Source organism: Thalia democratica, chromosome 1, assembly GCF_965202585.1.
Source record: "Thalia democratica chromosome 1, ktThaDemo2.hap1.1, whole genome shotgun sequence".
Classification (NCBI taxonomy): Eukaryota; Metazoa; Chordata; class Thaliacea; order Salpida; family Salpidae; genus Thalia; species Thalia democratica.
The window spans coordinates 57,985,841-58,012,895 of record NC_139165.1 but is presented as its reverse complement, the minus strand read 5'-3'; the positions used below and the strand labels follow the sequence as shown (position 1 = coordinate 58,012,895).

Below are 27,055 nucleotides of genomic sequence, written 5' to 3'. Positions count from 1 at the left end.
CAAAAATCCATATAACTTCAGTTAGTAACTATATATTAGGACAGATAATTGAAAGTATAGTCCTTATATGATAGTCCTTTGAGTTTTTCATCTTTAAATAAACCTTTTTATTAATAAAGCCCTCAAGGTGGGCTCAGTGTGAAAAATTTAATTTATTAAGTTAAATAACTTAATTCTATATATGTATATATATATATATATATATATATAAAGGGTGATTATTTAAACTTAATCACTTTCTACAGAGCCCACTTGAAGAGCTTTTAAATAATATATTATGAAAATGCAATTTTTAAAAATTCCACAACATGTGTTTCATGATTTAGATTTTAAATTTAACCAGCTGAAGATTAAAGAAAACCTTTTGATTTTATAAAGTATATGTTCGGAAAGTTTTAAAATTGCATTTAAAAATAAATTATATAAATATTTATATACCATTTGCAACTTATTATTAACAGACTACTCATTTTATTTTATATTTTATTTTACAAAGCTTTTCAAAACTATACTAGTCTCATTTCCAAGTGATAAATGTTAAATGAATTTGAAAAAAAATTGGTTAGTAAACAGTTTAAAAAATAAGTTTAAATTATGACTTATGAATGAGTTCAAATAAATATAAAATTTAGAGATTTAGCAAGTAAAACTAAAGAAAGATATGCTAATTAATAAATTGTTAGTAATTTTGTTTTTCCATTTAATGCTATTTGCGTATTTAACTTAGGTCGCTCTTCCTCAATCAATGTTGATTTCAGGCTTTAGAGTTTGCTTTGTTTACATCGTTTCGAAACTTTAAAGTTTTGAACTATTTTAGAGTCTTGACAGTGTGTGCAATTAAAAATATGTTGAAGTATTGCGCTGTTTTGATCTGTTTCGCAGTGTTCTGTAATTCGTCGGAAGATTTGCTGTGATGTTTCTCCAATGTAGGAGATGCTCTGATCTACAGAGCAAGTGTGTTTATAAATAGCATTGGCGTCAAATACTTCCGAGCATTTACTTTTGTTGCTTAAGTAGTCAGAAACTTTTTTGCTGGTGTACCCCGGCTTAATAACAATTTTGTGTTTTTGAAATATGGATGCTATTCGTTTATAGACTCTTATTGAAAAACTACTAACGTAAACTGTTGTGAAATAAGAGCAGTCTTCAATTTCTGTTTTATTTAAATTTTTGTGCAAATATTTTGATTTTGTTTAAATGTTGAATTGTCGATTTTGTGAGCTTCGAGGAATTTGTTGATTTCGGACTCTATAAAGTAAATGAAAGCCACAAGCCGTATAGAAAACTAAATGCGCATACGGTTCATGTGAATAGCAAGTCAAACTATCCATAGCACGTGTTTAAGCACATACCGGTCGTAGTGAATATTCGCATTCAAAAAGTTTGTAGCAGTCAAACCATTTTCAAAGAAACAACCAAACAATACCATGAAGCTATAAAAGCAAGTGGGTACGACCACGAGTTAGCCTATAGCAACAAACATAAGAAGGATAAGAACAAGAAAAGAAGTAGAAGAAAAAATTTATATTTCAATGCTCCATTCTGCAAAAGTGTGGCAACGCGGGTTTAGAAATGCATCCTAGAGATTGTGGATAAAACCTTTACTGAAAACCATCCATATTGTTAAGTTTTCAACAGGAATACACTAAAAATGTCCTATTCCTGTACGCAAAACATAAAATAACTTATAATGGCACACAATCGAAAGATGTTAGACACGCAGGACAAAGAGATGCGAATGTGTGACTGCAAAAAACAAGAATGCACGGTTAAATGAAAAAAGAAGTTGCCTAATGAAAAACAGTATATATAATGCGACTGTCATAACTAAAAACCAGACCAAGTTTTGTGTTGGCTCTACTGAACTATCGTTTAAGAATCGCTACATAAAACACAAGTATAGCTTCAAACAAAAAAAGATAGAAATGCGACAACTATATAACAGTATAATTTGAAACTCGAAAATATCAAAGTTAAATCTAAAACTCATTGGGAAGTATTAACAAGAACGAAAAACAAATGCAGTTAAAAAAATGGATGTAAATTATGCAATGCGGAAAATTTTAACGTTAAAAAATCAGAATCTCTAAATAAAAGGAATGAATTACAAACTGGCTGTCTACATTACCGAAAACAATTTATTTTAAAACTCTGTTAATAACTTTGTCTGAAATCAACTAACTATTCTACTATAACATAATACCTAATTTTGTACAATTTTATTGCTGTATTTACAAGTTTACTTTTCATTGAATAAAATACTTGGCTGAAGACGCGTATTAAATGCAGAAAACAGTTGTTCCAAGCAAAAGTTCGTTTTGTGTATAATATTATTATATGTATATTTATTTAATTTTCAGGTGTTAAAGTTCGAATACAATTGCACTGTGCTTTACATTAAATATTACACGAATTACACAAAAAACACTATGACCTTATGGTTAAATTTCCTTAGCAAAACTTCATAATTACGTCATAGTGTTTTTGTTTTTTGTGTAATTTCTAAATGAAAAAACAGTGTAATTCAATTCGAACTCAAACAGCTGAGGATTAAAGTATTTAGCCTTATGCAATATGTATATGTACTGTTTTTTTGTACACTGTAATAAACTATATTATTTTTTATGTATAGTTTGCAATAAACTATGTATTTACATAAGTATTTAAAAATAGAAGATTAAAACAAATAAAACTAAGTAAATTTAAACTATCAACAATGATAAATAAAAAACTAATTTAAACTATATTTATTACTAATAGAATTGATGATAAATACAACAAAGACACAGCTTACTTATGTTAAGAATTAGTTTACAAGTGTTAAGAAATGTCTAAAGATTATAAAGCCGCATAATTCAAATTAGGACTTTAATCCATAATGTAACACATTATGATAAAACATCTATAACAGAAACTTTGATATAAATATCACATATCAAACAAAATATCTATGTCATAAAGAAATTACATTTTAGTTAGTTACTGTGCATTAAAAGAATTACTATGATAATTTCTGTATAAGGTTTTACATACGATAAAAGAACATTATATTGCGAAACCATATAAATCTGATTACCTTTAAAGAATATTATAGATAAGAAAATTATTACAGTAGGTCATTATACCTAAAACTACTTTATTACTTAGTGTGTAAAATAAAATTTTACTGTATTTTATAAACACAACATGTCCCAAACAAAAGATATTTGTGCTATTTCTAACCATTACAAAGAATCTAAACTTGAAAAACATCTATAAGTCTGTTTTATACATTTTTTATAATTTCAGCCACTTTTTCGTATTATTAAAATATTAAATGTTGAAAATAGTTTCTCCGTTTTAAATAATTTGCATTCTTTAGAAAATTCTGTAACGAGTTAAATAAATAAGACTAATACATATTTGTATTGGAAAAAAAAACTAAAACAACTTTTTTAACATAATTAGTGTATGAATACTTTAAAAAAATACCTTATTAGTAGTTAATCAGTATTTTACTTGGTTGCACTTTAAAAGCAAAAATGTCTGAATTACATCAAACCATTCAAAGTTATTAATATTTCCAAAAGCTAAAAACTTACTTTAAAACCTAACTAAAATATCATCATTATAAAAAAGTACACAGTATGTAAAAAGACTAGTAAAAATTACAGTTAGTAAACTACACTACAGTCATAAAAACTAATCTGAGTATTCGAAGATTTATTTAAAGTATTTTAAATAAATATTTTTCACACACATTTGAGTTTTCTAAAATGTCTTAAACATGTTTAACCTAGTGCGAATTTTTTTAATTTTCAAACTAGCCTATTTGTTTGGCAACCTTGTTTTAAATAAAACTCACAAAATAAAGAAATAACCTAGTTTATTAACAGTGAAATAAATACATCCAGCAAAAAATATTTTATTAAAAGTCAGCTTAAATGGACGGGACAGTTAAGTTTCTAAAATATTTTTAACAAAAGTATAACAAATTATAAAGCTATTAATGAGGTGGAAAAACTTTTTTTTATCATTTTAGCAATTATTTATTGCTTTATCTCCAATAAAGTATTGCTTTAAAAAAAGATTAAATATGAAATGTAACACGAACTATAAGAATTACAAAAGGTTAGTTAGGGCTCCTAACGTAGGAGTCATTGCGAGAAAAGAAAAACAACAAATCGCTAAGTAATTTTCAGCAAAGCACATGACTATCTTCAGTAACTACATACTGATCTGATCAAGCAAAAACTTGTCAAGGCAAGTTAAAAAGTAGCAAAAGTAATTACTAAAAAAAAGACATCGTTTAGAATTGAAAACTTTTTTAAAGAAATTGTGTCAGCGGTAGTAAAAGCTTTTTGCTTGTTTATTTAATGACAGCAAAAAGTCGTCTTAAGAAATATCTGAAGATTATAAAGCCGCATAAATCAAATAAGAACTTTAATCCATCTGTTAAATGAAAGCACGGATACAACAAATACTGGTCATCTAAGAATATATTTTAGAAATGTTTTTACTAACTTAAGTTTTAAATAAAAAAATCGCTTAAAAAAAAGGGTTTTTTGGACATTGGTGTGTATAGGAATTAATTCAAAGTGCACATAATACTTCTAAAACAATTAAAACGTGTCAAAACAAAAACAAACCTTAACTCTTATGATTATTTTTATTATTATTATCATTATTATTATTATTATTATTATGCTATTTTAAATGATCTGTGTTCACTCAAATATAAAACATTATGATAAAAGATCTATAACAAAAACTTGGATATAAATATTACATATCAAACAAAATACCTATGTCGTAAAGAAATGGCATTTTAGTTAGTTACTGTGCATTAAAATAATTACTATGATGATTTCTGTATAAGGTTTTACATACGATAAAAGAACATTATATTTCGAAACCATATAATTCTGATTACCTATAAAGAATATTATAGATAGAACATTACACTTAAAACTACTTTATTAATTATTTTGTAATATAATAAACAATGAACTTTACCGCAAGATCAACAACAACAGCATCCGAGACAATCCTACGACCTGTTTCGTCCTTATTAGGACTCATCAGGCAGGAATAGTCGCGAGAAACCGCTATTGTGATTTTAAACAAGCGGGCTAAAGTAAAAAGTACTGAAGCGACTGTTTGTGGGTAAAGTTACTTATTTTGTAAAATAAATTTTTTACTGTATTTTATAAACACAACATGTGCCAAACAAAAGATATTTGTGCTATTTCTAACCCTTATAAAGAATGTAAACAGTTCCAGGGTATCCAAAGGTGTTTAAAAAAAATTTTTCAGGTCTCTGAAGTTCCTTCAGGTTTTTAAAAGTAGAAGTTTTTGGGTCTATTTTTAGTATAAAATTAAATTAAACTTAAAAAAACTGTCTAAAGTAGAAAAGAAACATTGAAAAGATACTGTTACGCGACTTTAAATGTGTTTTTTAACAATAAAAACCAGCATGTACAAAATTAAAAGTAAAAATACAGTTTCACTACTTAACAAGTAAAAACTGCTTAAAGTCAAGGTTTTTCTTTTTAATTCTCAAATTGAAGGTTTTTCCAGATTTTTTTAGCCTAAACTGTCAAATTCCTTGTTTTTTTTTAATTCGAGCTTCTTTGTCAACACTGATTATTCACAGTTATATGTATACAATAGTATAAATAATATTTCAAATTACAGCAGCTGCAAGACTTAAAATTTAACATATATTATAATTATAAGCAAAACTGTGCATTAAACAAAAAAAACATCATAAGTTTACTTTGCCACTCTTTAAAGCAAAAAAACAGTCTGAATGACTAAAAACTAGCCTGATATTTTAGAATAAAAAAAGCAATTTAAGCCAAAAACTTAAAAATGCATAAAAAAGCTTGACATTTGAAAAGTATTCAAACTAGCCTGACTTAGTCTGAGTGTGTGGCAATGTTAAGTTGTTTTTTATTTTTTATTGAATAATTTTGATTTACAATATACAGACTTAACAAGTTTACTATCCCTAAAACTAGTTTGTATTAAATAGGTAGTTCCGAAAAACAGCATCTGTGTATTAGTATGTATATTAATATGCGACGCATAGAAATTAACTTAGTTTTCCAAAAAAGTTTGTTTGAAAATTTAAAAAGTGTACTGAACAAAGACTTTTTTAGTTTATGTGATATATATATTGTTTTAAATGTGTCTGTACACACTTTTATATTATATGTAGAAACAATCATTTTAGAAAAAGTATTCTTGAACTACTTTTAACCTAACTTAAGTACTAAAAAAAAGTGGTTTAATAACTAACACTTGTGTACATTGGTGTGCATAGGAACTAATTTAAAGTGCACAGAAAACTTCTAAAACGATCAAAATGTGTCAAAACCAAAACAAACCCTTATTTCTTATTATTATATTATTTTAAATGTTTTTGTGTACACTCAAATGTAACACATAGTGATAAAATATCTATGAGAGAAACTTAGGTATAAATTACATGTTTAACAAAATACCTAAACTGTAAGGAAATGACATTTTAATTATATACTATGCATGACTTTTGTACACAATGGAAATATTTGTATTTTGTATATTCACTAAATAAGTATCATATAAATAACTTACTTAGTCCAAGTACTTTTGACACAGTTTTTTTCAGATTATAAGTTTCTATTGAAAGAAATATTTCTTATTAAACTGAAAAAAAACACTGCTCGAATGCTAATCTGTCTTTTTAACATATTTAAGCCAAAGCAGTAAAGTATTTTAATGGTTTCAAATTGTTATACAGGGTCCTTAAAAATTAGTCAAGTTAAACCAAATAACCGAAAACAATTAAATTTAAAATATATTTTTGTTCAGCGGGCCACATTTACATGCTCGCGGGCCGCAGACTTACCTTTTGCGGGCTGCAATTTTTCGACCCCTGATCTAGACAAAGTACCTAAAACTAACTCAGTAAAACACAGTTCTTCTTATATTATATAAAAAAGGTCTAAAAGCATATCTTTTCTGTGAGTCTTGTTGTAATTTGAAGGTAATTCCCCTAATATTTACTGAGTCAGCAAAATAAAAAAAGTTTTCTTATATTTTTCATTTGTAGTTATAGTTTTTTTTTGATAAGTTTTTAATATGTTTGGGTAAGGTGGGTTAGGGATAAGGTGTATATTAAAGAAAAATTAATAAAAAAATTGCTGACTCGGCAAATATTAGGGGAATTACCTTTAAATTACAATCGGACTTTTTTTCTGTGATCTTAATACAGGCTTTTAATTCAAATTAAAAGATAGAACATAAAGGGTAATACAAATATAAGTAAAGAAATAGATTAGTTAGAAAGTAACTAGATAAAACTATGTAAAATTAAGTTAATCAAATAATTAATAATTTTTTCTTAACTTAAATCAATATACACATATCTGAAATGAGAAAGTTAAAGCTGAAACGCAAAGAGGCAATGTAACATCTTTGCATTTTTCACTTTAATTATTTCACACTTTACCATCAAACATATGTATTTTTTAGATATACAACTATATGTATTTTTTATTAACAATGTTAATGCATGGTTTTTTTACTTGACTGGTCTATAACTATAGTTATTATACCTTTAGTGCTAACTTTCATATTTAATTAAAAGCCTGTGTTCAAATCAAAGAGAAGGTGTAATTATTGTTTAATCGCCCATATTAAGTCAGACAAACTTTTTACTGCCATTTTAAAGACAGTTTATGTCTAGTTTTACCAAACTTAGAGAAGCTCTAATAATTTTATAACTGTAAAAAATTAAGTATCCAAAATTTTCAACGTTATTTTCAAGTTAGACTTCATTCAACAGTAAAATAACAAGTAGATGGAACTAATCTTATCAAGGATTATTGCTATACAAACGCTTAACTTTTTGTTTAGTACATACTGTTTTCTCATAAAGTTAATTGATAATTTTATTTTGCAATGGTTATACTGTGATAAATACAATGTAGAACATTCTTAGTTCAAAAATGTTTACATTTTTTTAGCTTTTAAATTATGTCAGTTAATAATAAAACAATTGTACTCCTAAAGTAAAACTTTTAAAACTCATATTTGGTAATTCATAAGTAAGCTATTTATTGGGGAACGAGTCAAAATTGCACGAAGACAAATTTGCACGAATACAATTTTGCACCAAGGGTAAAATTTGCACGAGTTACAACTTTGCACGGAAGGTCATTTTTGCACGAGAGTAAACATAAAAACAGAAAAATGTATGTGTAAGAAAAAAACAGAAAAAAATAACTAAAAGAAAAAAAAAAGTTACTGACTGAGGGTAAGGGATAACAGTGATAGTAAAAAAAAACAACTTATAAAAATTATAAAAATAAAGGTATTATAAATAATAATAAATTAAAAAGAAAAAAAGCTACTGACAGAGAGTAAGGGTTAGGGGTAACAATAATACAGTAATAGAAAAAAATATAATTAACAAAAAAAAATAAGTTACCGACCGAGGGTAAGGGTTAGGGGTAACAGTTATAGTAAAAAAAAAAAAATTTTTTTTAAAGTTCAACCCGTGCAAAAATGTCTCCGTGCAAAATTGCCTGCTCGTGCGAAAGTTTGTCCGTGCAATTTTATCTTCGTGCAAAAGTATCTTTGTGTAATTTTGTTGCCTCGTGCACGCTCGATATATATTGTAATTACTATAAAGTATGTTTTTTTACTTGCACATGTAGTTCATGTATGTTTTTTTATCATTTCAGTTATAATCTTTGCTTTTTCCTTTTAATATATTGTTCTTTCGAGTACTTTTACTTAATTAGTTATTATTATTACTCTATGAGCTATGCTACTCAACATACAGTTATATACTTCAACAAACGCTTATTTTTTACTCTTACTCTGAAAATACATAGAATACATTCCTAAATTCAACAGTATTTTTTAATGAGTGTTTTAAGTTGTTTAAATACTTTTTTTTTAATTAGAAGTGTTTTTTGAAAATATGAAACTAAAAGCAAAGAAAAATTCAAAACACTATACATTAATCTACTGATACATTTTTGATAGAAAATAGTATGAACCAGTAACAAAAATTAATGAGTGTTTATAAATCAAGCAAAAGCAATATAAATATAAATTATAATTACTTTAAAACTTTTAAATTTTGAAATATTTTTATCTATAAATCTTTAAATATTTAATTTAAAGTGAATAAAATTAGCTTGGTTTTTTTTTATTCCGCCGATAGCAGTAATTATTTATTAACAATAACTTTCATAGAACAGTTCCTTACTAAGATAGTTTTTGATTTAAGTTTATAAAGGTAAAGTGTTTGTTTTTATATTCATTTCATTTGGATTTACTTTTACATACAAAAATATCATTATAATATAAAAAATCGTCTAGCTTTTAAATATTTGGTTTTATACACAGTTTTAAACTACTACGTCATAGTATATTTTTTACTTTTATTTTCTTAATTGCCTGAATGTGTTTTAGTTCTGCTAGTTTAAAGTTCACTGGAGAAGGACTGTTGTCCGAAATCGATTTGAACTAAAGTATGCAATAAATTTGTAGATTTTTAAACCATCGTTTATTTATTTTTTTGTAACTGTTGATGCAGGGAAAAAAATCACAAGTAAAAACAATTGACTGTGTCCTGGACTGATTTAAGAATTATATATAATTTTTTACAGAACCCAGTTGAAGTTTGTTGATTCGTTAATACACAGAAACTTATGTTGGTACAATAAAAAGAAAATTACTGTACAACTTGTTTTTATTTATATTCCAGTGAAGTTATTTCACTATGATCTTTTGTCAGCAAAAGATTAAACCTATATTTTTGAACAGTTATATAAATCTTGTCTAGGTAAAGACATTTTTTTTTGTGACAGTTTAATATATGTCATAACTTTTCGTCAGAAACTTACAGCAAAAACTAAACAGAAAATTATAGATAGTTTTTCACTAAAAGCAACAAAATTAGAAATTTCGAGGCTTTAAAAAACTAGAATCAAGGAACAATTACTAAATACTTACATACTTTAATGTTGACATTTATCGAAGAAGAATCTTTGATTAATACAATTCAATCAAAAACGCTGCTAAAAGATCCTCAACTGTTGAACACTCAACAAATGATAGAGAATGTGCTAAGAGTTATCAAGTATCTATATTTAAAATTATTAATCATTGGAATAATAATTTTGACGTTGTTAAGTTATTATTTATTTAAAAATTTAACGTGCATTTTCCTAAATTTAGCCTAGCAACATTAAAATCATCATACGCTAGTAACTTTAAACTATAGGTTTTAATTAGATTTTACTCAGTTTTTTGTTATACATTTTTTCTTTTTAACTTCTTTTATTTCAAGTTTAGCCTAATGTCTTCCTACTTGTTATCACATAAATTTTTACAGATTTTAAACAACTGAAGATCTCGTTTTTATTAAACGAGTGAAACATTGTATTGTAATAAAATTTTTAAAATTTATCATTGAATTTAAAAATGAAGCAGAATCGTGAAAACTCAAACACTCTATTTAGTTAAATTAAATATTTTGTTTCCTCAAATAGTATTTCTGATGATCGAGTTGTTATGATCAACCCTTTTGTTAAACTTGAGCTTGTTTCACAGCATACGAAAGTCCAGGCTTCTGCTCTGCGGACTTTCGCCGACGTTTTTTTAAATATATTGCTTATTGAACGGCAAAAAAGAGCGCTAAAAATATTTGGTCTTAGAACCTAGTGCACAAAAAAAACTTTCAATATAAAGTCGTATACCACTTGGATACCTTTTAATTTCATGTCCGGGGCAAAACTTTTGTTTAGTTTAACGATTGATTTACATCTTTTGTTTAGTTTAACGATTGATTTAAATTGATAATATAAAACTCTCATTGATCACTTTGTAAGTTTCAAATTTTGTTGTTTTTAGTGAAAGAGTATTTTTAATTTTATGTTTAGTTTCTACTGTAAGTTTCTGACGATAAGAAAAGATATATATTAAACTTTTACAAAAATTAGTTTAGAGAATGTTACCTAATTAAAAGTAAAGACTTATTTTTGAAGTTTTAAATAATATATACACCAACTTAAATTAACTTCAGATATTTATGTTTTTACCATTTTTATTTTAATATTAAGACTTATCACTAAATAATACTGTGAATAACATTTGTTTCCTTAAAAAAATTTCACAACATTAAAGTATGTTACTAGATATTTAAAACATTGTTGGACACTTAGCTCAGATATTGTTTATTAATACACAGTTGTATATATGTGTAAAGTTTTCTTTTTATACTTTTATTTTGAGTTTTAAAACATTTCCTTGAATGAAATTCCTAAAGTTATTGAAAGTATACTAATAGTAAAAATAATAAGTTTTTAACAAATTCTAATTTTTTAATAGTAAAATGCAAAATAGGAATGAATAAATTAATTGGTTTAAATAAAAGTTTTATAATATTTTTAATATTATTTATGTATAGCTTCTGATTTAGTTTGTACTAAATTACCTCTAACTATTAGTTTCATTTTATTACCACAAATATGTTTTATATAAAACATTACAATTATAAAGCTAGCCAATTGCTAAACACTCTTTAAATTAATTTTATCACCGTAGAGACTTTTAAAGATTGTTAATTACTTTAAAACATAAAGTTAAAGCAGCCAAAACTTTATTCTTTGTCTTCATATTTTTCTTTCGAAGTACTAAATAATCAACCATATGCATCAAAGCTACTGCAAAATGTCATTTAAAAAAATACTAGTCTTTGGTTTTTTTAATTTTTTTCATTTCTAATAACTATATGAAATAACTAAGAAAAGCATTCTCAATATTTCCATTAACTAAGTTTAGATTGGTTAAGAAAACAAATTTAACATTTATAGATGAAAATACTATAAATTTATATTAAAAAATATTGTAAAATAAATTTATATAATAACGAGTTACACGACTATTTAAATTCTGACAATTCAAGCTATTAAATAAATGTTCAACAGGCCATATATAAAAAAGTAATATACATTTAAAAAAAATAAATGTAGATCTAGTTAATAAAATTATGATATTTAAAAAGAGTTTAAATAAATACTTGTTAAACAATAACTTTAGTTGTTCGAAAAGTTAAAATGCTTTATAAATTATTTTAGCAAAATTTCAAAAAGTATTAAGTATTGCAAAAGTTAAAAAGTGTTTGTAGGTAACTAATAAAGTTATCGACCGCTTTTTTTACTGAATAATTTTTAATATTCTAGATACGGCATTTCGATTCTTTTTTATGAATTCTAATTGTTCGAGTTTGAATAGTCGTGTACTAATTTTAACGTCTATCTTACTTATTCATAACAACTTATTCTAACTTAGTTAAGTTCTTAGACCTATTCAGAATTTTATTACACAAAAACTTATACGATGTATTTTCTATTCTTCAAAAAAATTAAACAAAGTCTCTTTAACAAACTTACTTTTTTTTAGTTGATTAATAAAATGTTTAAAATAAGTAAAAAAAACTAACGAATGCATGTAGGCTCCTTGTCAACATCCCAAAGTCCTCCTCTATTGCATACTCTAGTTATACTGTTTTCAACTCCTTTTCCAAATCTCCACTCTGGGGAACTGCATGAAAAAGTACATGTAACACCGGCGACAAGATTTTCTGAACTACATATCATTTGACCATGAAGAGGAGGTTTCAAAACCCTACAGACGGCTGTTTTTAAATTTACAAGTTGTAATAAAAAATGTTATTTTACAAAAATAAACAATATAAATATTTTTATCTAGATATATAATAAATATACTTTCTTTAATTTACTTCAAAAAAGTCATATTATTTTTATGAGACATTTCATGTTCAAGTAATGATAATTTTAGTGAAACGTGCATGGGTCATGTCTTACATAAAAGTAGTTTAGATAAAAAAAAAGCGTGGACCATTTAAAATAGCCATAATTAAGTATGACTGTTCAAAATTTAGGTTTAATTGTTTGCTAACAAAAGATCCTAGTGAAGTAACTTCACTGGAATATAAATAAAAACAAATTATACAGTAATCTTCCTTTATTCTACCAACATATGTTTCTGTGTGTCAACGAAGCAACACACTTCAACTGGGTTCTGTAAAAAATTAATTACTGTAATGAGAGAATAGAAGATTTGTTGACACACAGAAACATATGTTGGTAGAATAAAGGAAGATTACTGTATAATTTGTTTCATAATTAAGTATATTAATGTAAGTAGTTTTTTTTTTTTGCTTTAGTGACCCTTAGAAAATTGAAAGTCTTTGAAACTTACAATCGGGCATATTTATATATATTATTAAAATATTAGAATGATAAAAATATAACCACCCTTGACAATACAGAAAAGTTAGAATATTTAAAAAGAAAATATACAATTTTGTTTAGCTTAAAAATTGGTTAGAGTAAAAATTTAAATTTTTTTTTCTAAGGGGCCTACTCAAAAATTCAAAACCCCAATCTAATGGATTTTTTTAATTAAAGGCAAAGGAGCGTTCTTAAAAATAAAAATAAAATCTTAGTTAGCTTTAAAGATAAGGAAAATAACTGGACCTAAAGTTTTATAAAACAACAATCAATTGTTTTAATAACTATTGTATACAGTATATATGTAATTTAAGTCGTTGTGATTGTATGTATGTCTCTGTACCTTAATTATCGGTCAGTCTTTTGTAAGCTTAAAAACAATTTTTTTTTTTATGCTTTGTTTTTTTAAGTTTTAAATGTTTACATTTATAATTTTTACATTTAAACTAAATCTGCTTCCTAATTGTATCTATCTTTGATTTTGTTATAATTTTAGATTTAATCATTACAAACAATTAATAAATAAAAAACACGTTATATCAAGTTTCCTGTGACTTCTTTTGACTTTACTGTTATTAAATTTTATTGATTCATTAATTAATGGTTGTGAATTCATTTTTTTTCAAAATAAATTACACACTACTTTTCATATTAAAGCGTTTTAAAGCTTTCCGAAACATAAAGACTAAATTAACCAACTTTATAATACAAATTAAATAGCTGTCTTAATCTTCATATACACTTTCACGTAACTATTAGATGTATTTTATTCAATCATTGACTACAGTAAAATAAGTTTGTAGCAGTAATTCTTTCCATTAAAGTAAGTGGTTTGTTTATATTATTATTTTTATTATTGTTGTTTTGTTGTGTAATATAGTTTACTTTACTTAGTTTAGACTTAATAATTATAAACATTATATAGTTTTACAACAGTTGGATTTAACTTTAAGTATTTTATCTATTATTAACTATTGACCTGTAAAAATCTGTAGAAATTATTTTATTTTTATTTTAATGAAAACATGTATACACCTACTTTATTCTATGCTTCTATTCTTACATTACAGTAATTATTTTTTAAAGAACCCAATTGAGGTGTGTTGACTCGTTAACACACAGAAACATATGTTTGTACAATTAAGAAAGATTACTGTATAATTTGTTTTTATTGATCTAAAGTTTGGACATTTTTGAAAAATTAAAAAAATGTTAATCGAGCTAAGTTAACGCTCGTTAAGAAATACAATACATAAGCTGAGCAAATTTATAAACTTATGCTTAGTTTTATTTTTGGTTTAGTTTTAGGGCTAAGTATGTTAATTTTTTATTTTGCAAGAGTAGTATTGTTTATTGAACGATAAAAAAGTGCTCTAAAAGTTTGGTCTAAGGACCTGGTGTACAAAGGAACCTTTCGGTTATCGAGTCGTACACCACATAGGTAGTAAAACAAATATCATAAGTATTAGAGTAATAGTAAGTTATTTTTCATTAGCATTGATAATCAAAAATCGGTTGAATTATTTATCTATAAAACAAATTAACAGAAAAAAAAAGTGTTTGTTGCAAGTATATAAAAATCATAGTATTTAATAAGACTTCAATAAAACAATTTTTATTATGAAAATTGAAACTTTAAGAGTTTCTGTTTGCTTTAATTGTAAAATTTATTGATAGCTGTTTTAAGGTTTCTAATACAAACTATATAGATTAAACCACTACTTTAGATATAATCTACTACAATATAAAACATTAATCGTAAACTAACCAAAATAAGCTATTAAACTTCTAACATCAACTGATAATTAAGTAAATTATATTTTTACCCGAAACTAACATACTTTTTTGGCTTTAGTTTTTAACAGCAATAATTTTAAAGTTAATAAAAAAAGTAAACTTAATTCATTACAAATACAATTTGTTTTTGAATTTTTATAGTCTAACTTAGAAGTAAAAGCTTTAAATTAATTCCTCAAAAGTATATTACAATATAAGCAGATATGAACTGCACCACTAATCACTAGAAAGGTGATTTAATGCTATAATACGTGTTTTGAATATCAACGCTTATTTAGGTTTTGTTGTGCATAGTAACGCTCTACTAGTCAGACAACTTATAGTACTATTGGATGAATAAATATTAAAATAAAGTAAAACTTTTTTTATCAAAGGTAAAAGTTAAAGTAAGATTCAAGCAAAACTTGTAATAGATTTCTTAAACACTTTTTATGGTTACTAATGAAAGAGAATGAATGATTTCTCGAAAATTGTGAAATGAATATTATTTTGTATAAGTTTAATAAAAAATGTGCCTTTTTTTTCTTAATTAGAACAAAATAAATATAAAGTTTACAAATATTTACTTTATAGCAATTTTAAATAAAATAATAGAAAAAAAGACATGAAAACATTGATTTTAACATTATTAGAACAAAATTCAAAATAAACGAAACGATTTCGTTTATATAAAAAAACTCTGTATAAAGTTTATAGATTCAAGAACTAAATAAGTCTTATGATTTAGTATACTTTTTCAATAACTGATTTAGTAATATTAACTACGTTCTTAAACTTTAACAACTTAGTTTCTTTGAAAGGTTTTAGCATAAAAAAAGTTCTGTTTGAATCTAATTATATAAACCTTTAAGCTTCCAATAAAACATTACAGTATAAACTGCTTAATCCAATTAATTAGTTAAACATGAATAAAATAATTAAGTAAAGCTTTTTAAACGTGCATAAGTTTAACTTCTCAAACTCTATGAATGTAAAAGTTTATTTCAATACTTTTATTCATTAAAAAAAGCTGGTTTTATATTTTTTTAGGTGTTAGCTAACGTGAATGAGTCAATAACATATTATGTATAGTTTATATTTTAATATTTTTTAAAGTTTTACAAAATTTAAGTTTATTTTAAAATTTTCAAAAACATTTTGAGTGTTTTTGAATGCGAAATAACTTTAGCTTTGAAACAATTTGTATGCATTAATTTTATACAAGTTGTACTACAAAGAAACCAAATATGCAAACTATTTGGTAAAAAACTATTTTCACTCTGTATAGATAGTTTAGACAGTTTTAAAAATGATACTAAAAATGTACATTAGTTTTAATTTTAGTTAAATATAGTTTTTTATGTAAAATTTATTTATGCAAAATAAATGTTTGAAAGAAAAAATTAATTAAATATAGTTTTATCAATTCTTCATTTATACACTACAAAAATTACTAATGTTTTTTTTAAAAATAAAGAATATTAAATCATAATACTATTAATCTAAACTAATACAAATGCATAATTTTTGATTTCAAGTTTATAGAGTATAATAATAATAATAAAAATTGGGCACAGTTTAAAAGCTTGTAAACTTCTGTACTAAACCGTATAAGAGTTTTTTATCTAAATTAACTTCTTGAAAGTATATTTTGATGTAAATTTAAAACCATACAACGAGAACAAAGTTTTTGAAAGAGTTTTGTTTCTATTTTTTTAGACACAACTGAACTTACCAATAGCTGAACAGACTTCTTTCAGTAGATGAGTTTTTATTTCTTGGATGTGATCGAAGTTTTCTACAGACAAAACGTGATGATCTTTTGGTTCAGATGCTATTGCTTCCAGTTCTTCACTATTAAATTATTTGTTTACATTTAATAAAAAGTTTTTACAGTTTTTTGTCACTTAGTTAGCTTCTTGACTGTTTAATTATAAAGAAGCTTAAAAACAATACCTAGACGATGATATACTAAAATATTTTTATAACTAACGAGGCAATTTTTTTTCTTGTATATTTCGTTATCTAAAATTTTAAACTACTTTTATTCAAATTCAGAAAACTTTATTTAATAGATTCAGTTCGAGTTAATTTTTTGTAATAAATGTCAGACTACAAACTATTGTTTAACTTCTAAACAAATAAGGTTATGAGTAGACAGCTTATTTTTAAAAAAAGCTATAAGAACGCAAAAACTCTAGATACATATAAACTTTATAATGAATTAAAGCTTGTGATAATTAAAACCTTCTTCAGTATTTTTTTTCGTTATTAAAAATATGGTAAAAGTTAAAAATTAAAGTGAAATTTTTAAAGTTAACCAAAGTAAAAATACTTCTATTTTATGATTGATCAAAATTACTCTAAAATAAACTGTTGACCTTTGTAAAATTTTAATGTCAACAAGTTTTTCAAATAAACTATTATTTTTTAACCCTTTTTTAGTTTGTCATATTGAGTATTTGTTCATTGCAAGCATTAAAATTGAAAACTAATGACGACTACTCTAAAAATACTGTTTCTTTATAAGTTTAAAAAGTTTATGTACAAAAAAGTTCTAGCGTCAAAGTATTACAACACGATTTGTAAACTATACATATAACACGCAACAAGTTTTTCAAATGTTTTGACCAACATCAAATTAATATAATGAAGAATAGAAGTAGGCAAATTTGCAGTTAGCAGGCCACGTTTACAAGAAAAAATATTTCGCGCATCGGTTTTCTTCAAAAAAGTTTTTGGCTGGCCGTGTAACTTAAATAAGTTTACTTTAAGCTGTAAAAATATTTTCAAAAGCATATTAGTATTTAATAATCATTGCTTAATCACTGTGTACTAAATTTCAAACTAAAAACACATTTTATAATATTTGATATTAAAAAGATCAACTTTGTTTGTTTTATATACTTTGTTTACAAGCTAAAATATACATTGTAGAACAGAGATATTTTTCGCGGGTCGTACGTTGCCTATTTCTAATATAAATTTTTTTTTTTTTTTTGTTAAATATAAAATGTATTAAAAAAGCATTGTAAAATAGTTATACTGAGTATGTTTATATGATTTTTTAGTTTTGCATCAATTGTAAGTTTTTTTCAAGTGAACAGTGAAAAATAAGGATAAATAATAATTTTATTTTTTATGAACTTTAGTTATTAGTAAAGTTTTTAAATACGATTTAAAATTATTTTTTTAGTTTTTAAATAATAAAAACTCTTAAGTTGATAATATTGTAAAACGGAAAATTTTGTCCATGCTAGAAAATAATAGAAAATAAGTTAGGCTCAAAAGTTAGAAAGTAAGAAATCATATGATGTGTTATTTCTACATCTAAAATCAATTAGAATACTGACGGTATTGCTGCAGCGACACCAATGGAGTAAACTTCAGTATTTTGTTCTCTTAGTCTTCTGGCTGGTTCGTCAACTTTATCTAGAATAGATTCACCGTCCGTAATCACAATAGCAGTTTTGTGGACATCTAGAAAAATTAATTTTGTTTTTTATATATGATAATACAAAATTACATACATATTTAAAGTGTTTTTGTCATAAAGATTTAAACCTTATAAATAAAAATGCAACTACAATTTTTAATATATAGACCAATATGGTTTCAAATAATTATTGTGCATTTTCTTCTTTGTACAGTTAAAAAGTATTGTTACATATAGTAATTTTATTGAAATGTTTTTCACTTTACTTTTAATTGTGTAGCCTTTATAGCATAGTTTCAAAACTTAATCTTCATAATCGTCCAATTGTCAGAAATTGAAAAAAAAACTTAATTTATTGGATATCGTCTTTTTACTAATTAATTACCCTCAGTACTATTTTAGCCCCTTGCTAGTTATTTCCCATCCCACTAATACCCTCAGTTATCCTAATAGGTGATATCGCTTGCTTTGAGAATCCCTGCTCTATAGTAGTAGTTAGTTTTATTTTATAGATTGTTGGGGTCACAAAAAAGTATAGCTCTCAAAAACATTCCTTAAAAAAACATAATGAAGAATAATATATGGTTCTAAAAAATTGTATTATTAAGTTAGCTCTTAAAAAGTTTTCTTTTAAATATTACTCACTATTAATAGTAATCCTTGCTCTAGAATGGTAGTTAGTTTTATTTTGTAGTTTTTTAAGGTCACAAAAACATGTTGTGCTTAAAAACATTCATTAAAAAAAACATAATGAAAAATAATATGGTATCTAAAAAAATATATTATTAAGTTTGCTTTCAGAAAAGTTTTCGTTTAAATATTACTCACTAATATTAGTAAAGATAATTAAAACATTAAAAGTACTACCTATTGTTTTATTTGTTTAAAATATTATTTTCTTTTTGACAAGATTTTTAAATTATCTAGCTATTTTATCATTATTTAGAAAAGTCAAAAGGTTTTATTGGTTTTATTTGTTTTAATGTATAGTTTTGTAGTTTAAATAACTAAGTCACTAAAAGATAAAGATCATAGCATCGACAGTCAGAAAGGAGACAAAAAATATAATAATATTTTTTTCTATATAAAATAAATCTGGATTTCAAGCTGTATTTATAAAACTCTGAAGTAAAACTAATGTAAACAAATGCACCTTTTTATGTTTTTTTTTCATATTCTATGATTTCTTTTGTAATAAAATACATATCGTTCTGCTTTTAAATTCAGTTAACTTTAAAGATCAAGTTGCCAATTTGATATGTTGTGAGATGTTATTTGAAACTAATAAAAAATTCAAACTCAAAATACATCTTATTTTTTAACTTAAATGTATGTTACTAAGACTATAATTATTAACAGTTTTCGTTTATAAAAGTATTTTCATTTTCACATTTACAGACTAACCAATATTATTTATAAATTAATTATTATTAAAAAAATCCCTGTTTGAATATTTTAGATATTCTTTGATAGCATAAATATTAAACTTACTATTACTTATTGACTAGTTTGGTAAGAAATAGCAGTAAAGTTTTAGTCAAATAAAGATAATTTAATAACAACGTTAATACTTTGAATAAAACTTATTTTTTTGTGTTCGTAATATTTTTTGTTTATTAATAAAGTATAAAAAATGTATTTGAAGAATGTAAAAACAAATACATAAAAATGTGAATCAAAAATACATTCAAAAATATTTAATTAGCTGATAATTTAAAACTTACTTGCTAAAAAAAAATATCGTGATACCATGTTTTACTATATTTACCGGTATGAGATAAGCTAAAAAGCTTAAAAAGTTCTTAATTTTTTTTTGATCAACTCAATACTTGCAACTTTTAAAGTAAAAAAGTACTTCAACACAAAAAAAGTAAGAGATATTTAAAAGTATAAATAATTTATAGTAAGCGTTTAAAAAAAAAGAGTATTTGTATTAAGTGTTAGTAAACAATAAGCTTCTATCGAAAATTAAGCATTAAAATACAAAGTTTCGAAAAAAAAAACTTTATTTATACCAAAGTATTTTTTAACGTGTTTACATATTTAGATAATGAATTTGTTAATAACTTGTTGTTAAGATTTTAATTTAAGTTTATAGCTTGCTAAATTCCTTGCATATAAAACTAAGACTTTTAGTACTACCAAGACAATTATTTAGATAGTGTAGTTACCTTCAGTTTTTAATTGATGTTTTTTTGTTTAGAAATTTTATTCTAAAATCTATAATATTAACCTTTACTATGTAGAAAAAATAAATAAATAAAAATACTGCTTTAATTTTTTTTTTTAACATGCTGAATAATTTTTTTTTAAATAGATCTTTTTTATTATAAGATTCTTTATTATCATAAAACAAATAATATTTAAAAGTTCAATAAGTTTATACTTTTTAGTTTCTAAAGCTTACTTCTTCTAGCTCCATTCAAAGTTGAAAACATTGTATCAGTTACATAGTCTATACCTCTACCAGTCGCTGTATTTCCTCCCTTATACGGCATGTTATTTATTGCTTGAACAAGTGCTTCTCGTGTTGTGTGCTCGTTTAAATCAAACTCAGTTCTGATTTTTGTTATTATTTTTTTTTAATTTCATTCTTTTTAATTAATAAATATAAGACTTTTAAAATATATGTTATTTATTGAATGAAATTTTATAAAAAAATATAGATTAGGTTTTTGAAAAAGCTATGTAATTTAACTTAAAAATAATATTGTTTTTTTTTTAATTTACTTATGATAATGTTGAATTCGAAAACATAGATAAATTTTAAACGTTAGGTTTTACTACAACTAATAAAGATAATTAGTTGAAAAAAAATACACTACTTTTATGATAGATATTTCTTACAGGTACCGCTATATGAATGCAAACAAAACAATAGTACTATTATTTTGTATTAATTTTTTCTAAAAAACGTATTGTACTAAACCTTGACATTTTTTGTTGTTGTTAGCTCTTAAAATTGATAGTAGTAATGTAGGATAAAGTTTTTCAATTTAAAGTTTGTTACTTTTATACACTTATAGTATGAATCATTGACTGCTTCATTAAAAGAGTTTATTTTCTAATTTTTTATATAATTACACTAATTTATATATTTCAAGAAAAATTATAAACACTTTATAACTTTTAAACTACCATGTTAGTAAGCAAAGATGTTTTAATACCTTAATAATAAATTTCTTTAAAAAACTTAAAAAGCAAATTTCAAAAAATTAATGATTTGAAATTTTATGCCAATACACTTTACATCGTGAAACTTAGTTATAACGTAAAATTTTAATTATAATCAATAACAAGTCTTGGTCGTATCATCTACGTAATTTGACAACACAAGCTTTCAGTAGATTGAAACCCGGGTTTCGTTTTAATCAAAACTGGCGGGTCGCAAACAAAGAAAGTTTTTATCGTCATCCAACAAACGGTTTCAACAGTTTACTACGAATCTACCGTTTGCTGTCTTGCAGAATATTTAGCTTTGTCTAATTTCCATGCAATTAGTAAATAATGCTTAAAAGATTAATTATATGTTTAATTTTAAGATTTAAACTTTATTAAACCTAGGATCATCAGAGTATTGCGCAATTCCGATTAGCACGGAATCAAATCCAATATTAAAAGCGTTTACAAGATCAATTAAAAATTTTTGCATTATTTTAAAGTTAGAAGGTCCAACACTCCAACTTCCATCGATTAATATAACAAGATCTGTCCTGTCAGCTTTTTCACACTCAGTTATAAATCCATTTTCTGTTATTATAAACCTTTTCAATCAAATTTGTAAGACCTTTTTTTAACACATGTATTTTAACATCTTTATAAGTTGTAATAAATAGATTCCTTTACGTCATATGGTTTATTATCTACAAAGAATTATTTTCAAAATTTCATATAAGTAAGTTAACAGATCCTTATAAACATTACTAACTTCATTTTTGTAAATTTAAAGTTTTTTTATTTTTAGTTTTTATGTGTAGACTGATAATAAATATGTTTTTGCTCTAATGAAACAAACCATCACTTTTTCCTTCGTCTTCTCTGTGAATTTCATTTTTCGGTATCTCTGCAGCTAAAATAGTTTAAGCTATTTACGATTGCTTAAAATAAAACTAAGAAATTAATTTAGAAGTTGTTACAGTTTTACTAGTTTAATTAGTAACCTACAAAAGCTTAAAAGACTTATAAATGAACATTTTTATAAGATTTTGAAATTCACAAAGGATTTTTTTTATATCTACTTTTACACTTTTTGTTTAACACTTAAGACTTAATAGTAATAGAATTTTCATTTTTATTAAACCGTTTTACAAAAAGTTTGTTGATTAACAAACTAACCTTTATAATTATTAAATAGTTTATATTTTTTTATTACGTAACATTCTATATCTAAGCTTACAACGTCATAAAATATAACTAAAGTCAATTTCTTAGTATTCTAAATGTAGGTACTACTATATGAAATGTCATACCGAGGGTAGTCACTTGCACGACTTCAGCGGAACTTCTTAAGTACTTAGCTTTAGTTCTAATTGCAATCTGGTATTGAGTTTCGGGTATAAGATTTCTAAAAGTGTAACTTCTTATAGATTTATCTAAATTTAAAATCTGAGGATCATATCCTTCTCTGTCGTCTTTAGGAATGAAAGTTAATTGGTATCCGGAAACTCCTTTAAAACTAAAAATAAAATTTCATATTTAAACAACAGTTTAATATAGTTGTAATAAAACTATAATAATTTTGATTAAAAATAACTAATTTATAATTTATAAGTTTAAAACATATTTTATATTTAATCCTCAAGTATAAATTTTTAAATATTACAACTAACTTAGAAGTAAAATAACTAAAATTTATTAAAAATATATTAAACGATGTGGCGCTTTTAATTCTAAAAATTATAGAGTAGTAAGCAGCTCTGTATATACTAAATTTTATGTATAGTTAATAAAATATTTATAAATATATAGTTAATACGAATAAATATAATATTTTTTTTACTACTTAATAATAGATAAATATACTTGTAGTTTCTTACTTTTTGTTATTAGTTTTTGTTTAATAATACTGCATTTATATATAAAATCGATAGCACATACATTTATAACTTAATAACTTTTTATATATTTTTCACTACGCATAATTTTATATAACAATTTTGAGTATTTGTTTAACAACATTTGAGCTTTTTTGAATGCTTTAGCTTTTCCTTGAAATTTTTAAATTATTTTTATCTACCAATACTCTAAGTAATTTTTTTACCCTTATATGTTGCACTTTATAAGTAAAATAACAGCATATCAAAAAATGTTTTTGTAAGTATAATTTGAGTTTTAAGTTTATCGGAATTAAGCCACTTTGTTCTTTAATAATAAACAATATTAGTTTAAGAAAAATGATAATGTGCAGTATAGGGTAGCTGTCAAACTTGCGCGAGCGTTCAAAATTGCACGAGGGGACAAAATTGCATGAGTGCACAAAGTTACACGAAGATACTTTTGCACGAAGACACTTTTGCACGAGGGGATAAAATTGCAAATTTTTCTTTTTTTTTTCTTTTATAATTTGTGTTATTTTTCTTTTATTTATTATTACTGTTACCCCTTACCCTTATCCTCGGGCGGTAGCTTTTTTTTTTGTTATTAATTTATTTTTTTTGGTTTTTTTATTTTTTTTTTCTGTTTTTTACTCTCGTGCAAAAATGTAACTCGTGCAAAATTGACCCTTGGTGCAAAATTGTCTTCGTGCAATTTTGTTCCCTCGTGCAAATTTATCCTCGTTCAATTTTGTCTTCGTGCAATTTAGACCCGTTCCCGTATAACATACCCATATTATTTATCGTTCCAAACGGTACATAAAGAAATTTCTTTGTTTTATTACATTAATTTTAACTTAACAATAGAAAATATTAAGAGTTGAAATTCTATAATACCGTAATAGCTCAAAGAATACAAAATAAAACACTATTAAAAAACTAAAAAAGTTAAAAAAATATTCAAAACGATAAAAAGAAGTTAACATTATTTAAACACCTTAATTAACAGGACAGCAATTCTTTCTTATTGTTGTTCTGCTTGTACACGTTTAATTAAGTTGAATTACAGTTTTTTAATTTATATTAAAATTAATTAACTTTTTATTAAAAAACTAAAGCCTATAATACACTTTAAAAACATAGTAGAATAAAGCTACTGAACTACCTTTTGAAAAGTTACGTTTAATATTATTTTACAACATGAATTTAACAAAAACACGCAAACTTTTCTGGTGGGTTCCAGGAAATTTTAAATGATTTACTTGATACTGCGTGAGCAAGTACGTTTGAAGGCTTGAGAACTGTTAATTTAAGTTATATAGTAGTTGAAAAAAATGTTTTATCATTTTATAAGCGTTATATATTTATAACTTATAAACATCGTAAGTGTTAAATTTTTAAGTCTGCAATAGTCTACATTCTTTTAAGAGTTCTTACTATTAATAAAGCTACAATTACGAACTTTAATCTAAAATAAATTACATTTTAATTCAACTTTAAACTTATTTTAAGCTAGTTTTAAATTCTTGTTTTAAGCTAATTTGAGAAGTTTATCAACTTTTTTATAATAAGGAAAGTTATACTTTACTATATAGCTGATTATATTAAAATAAAAAAAATAAGTAAACAATATAAATTTAGTATCCTTTATATAACGATTGTTTATTTTCTTATCCATTCTTGACTTAAAAAAATATTTCAAATAAACTTAGCGTTGTGTGCAATACATGTAAATATATTATTAAGAAAGTACAGAGCAATACAAAACTGTATAAAACTAAGTACAGTTTAGTAATTTTTTTAGTTTTTTTAAACTTAGGTATTTTTTGCGTTTTACAGTTTTAATTATTAGTACACTATACAACTTAATAAGTTCATAAAGCTCTTTTTATTGGTCAACTTTTCATTATTATGATTTAACATTAATACAAATTTACCAGCTTCTCTCGTTCGTCGGCTTCTTTTTCCGTTAGATAAAGACAAAGTTATAATAAAAAATCCAACAAAAAATCTTACGTAATCAGGTTTCAGTAATTTCATCAGTATATTATATTTTCAAGCTGTAATAAGACTCTTAGTTAAATTATTTAGACGAAATATTATATTCAATTATACAAACTAAAACAACTATTTAAGTCTTGTTTTTATCTGCTCGTTGTTTTTTAAGCTTCTTCTCATTTTAGACGCATCATTCTAAATTTCATTGATTGTCTTAACACCAACTTATTTTAATAATAATAAAAAAAAATGTGTTTTTTTCATTCAAAAAAGTACTTAAAAATTTTTATTTACATTTAAAGTACACCATCTTTTTTCTTAATTCAAATTTAAGATTATGTTTTGCCTAAACAAAAGTATTTTTACTTCTAAATTACATCTAGAAATAAATTTTTAATTAAAATCAGTTAAGAATTTTTATTGTTCAACTTTTTCAGCTCTGTATTTCTGTCATCGTGGCTGAGCTAGTAAGTATACATTACAGTTAGTTTTCAAATTAGTTAAAGTCTATGAGAAGTAAGGTAGTCAGAGAAAGAGAAAGTGAAAAAAAAGAGTAAATTACAACCGACTGCTATCTTAATTGCCTATTTTCAATAGCATATTTTTATGGTTAACTTATTAATATTTTTTTTAATATTTTAGTAACAGTTTGTGTAAACAATTTTTTTATTTAGAATATATAAATATTTTTAAAATTTCAAGTATTTTTATCTAACTGCACTAAACTAAAACTATTACTAAGTTTTTTGAGTACCTTTAAATACACGTGTAAGCATTTTTATATAGCAATTTTAAGTGTATCTTTTAAACTTTTAATGTATAGAAATTGAACTAGTTTTTTTTATAACATAATTAATTACATATTTTATTTTCACAGTAAATGATACCAAAATAATGTTTCACTCTTATACTATGGTATACCTTACTATAAGAGTTAAACATTGTTTTGTTTATAATAAACCGTGAAAATAGAATATATAACTAATCTCCTTAAGGCTACTTAAGTATTTCTTTCAATTGCTTAATTTAAAGCAAGCTACAATATCATAACTAAACTAGTATCATATTTTTAAACAAAGTCAATAGTATTTTTAAAACCAAAGGTTTGAATTTAAATATAAAAATTTTATAACAGCTCTTATGTTTGTCTTACCTGACAAAACAAAATTGCTAATTATTTGTTTATAGTATATAGATTTTCAATTATAAGAATCATAAATAAGTCAATAAAATAACCTATGTGAGAATGATTTCCTACAGTAGTTAACTAAGTTTTTAATTAACCGTGTCAGTTAATGTTAATAAATCATAATTTCAAACTAGTACTATGGTATAAACTTAAAATAAAATATTTTTAAATTATACATCTGGGTACTTAGTTTACGTATAGTTAAAGTTAGCGTGTAGTATTTAAATTTATGTAGTATCCATACACTAAATAACTAAACTATTATGTTTTTTATATCATATTTATTTTTTGTAGTTTACAACCCTCTCTTGTTTTTTTTTTG

At 24.3% G+C, this 27,055-nt stretch overlaps 1 protein-coding gene across 1 annotated transcript in view; it reads right to left on the bottom strand.

The window, feature by feature from the left end:
* Positions 1-25,608, bottom strand: part of LOC145848506 (sushi, von Willebrand factor type A, EGF and pentraxin domain-containing protein 1-like) — a 159,879-nt gene extending 134,271 nt beyond the window's left edge. The window contains exons 1-9 of the mRNA XM_082953935.1: positions 25,484-25,608; positions 24,772-24,847; positions 22,983-23,188; positions 22,529-22,582; positions 22,074-22,263; positions 20,921-21,072; positions 18,431-18,557; positions 16,813-16,931; positions 12,488-12,682 (exon numbers count right to left, since the gene is read on the bottom strand). Coding sequence (XP_082810061.1) covers positions 12,488-12,682; positions 16,813-16,931; positions 18,431-18,557; positions 20,921-21,072; positions 22,074-22,263; positions 22,529-22,582; positions 22,983-23,188; positions 24,772-24,847; positions 25,484-25,586 — 1,222 coding nt within the window. The 5' untranslated portion in view covers positions 25,587-25,608. The remainder of the gene's footprint in view (positions 1-12,487; positions 12,683-16,812; positions 16,932-18,430; positions 18,558-20,920; positions 21,073-22,073; positions 22,264-22,528; positions 22,583-22,982; positions 23,189-24,771; positions 24,848-25,483) is intronic.
* Positions 25,609-27,055: the final 1,447 nt, after the last annotated feature.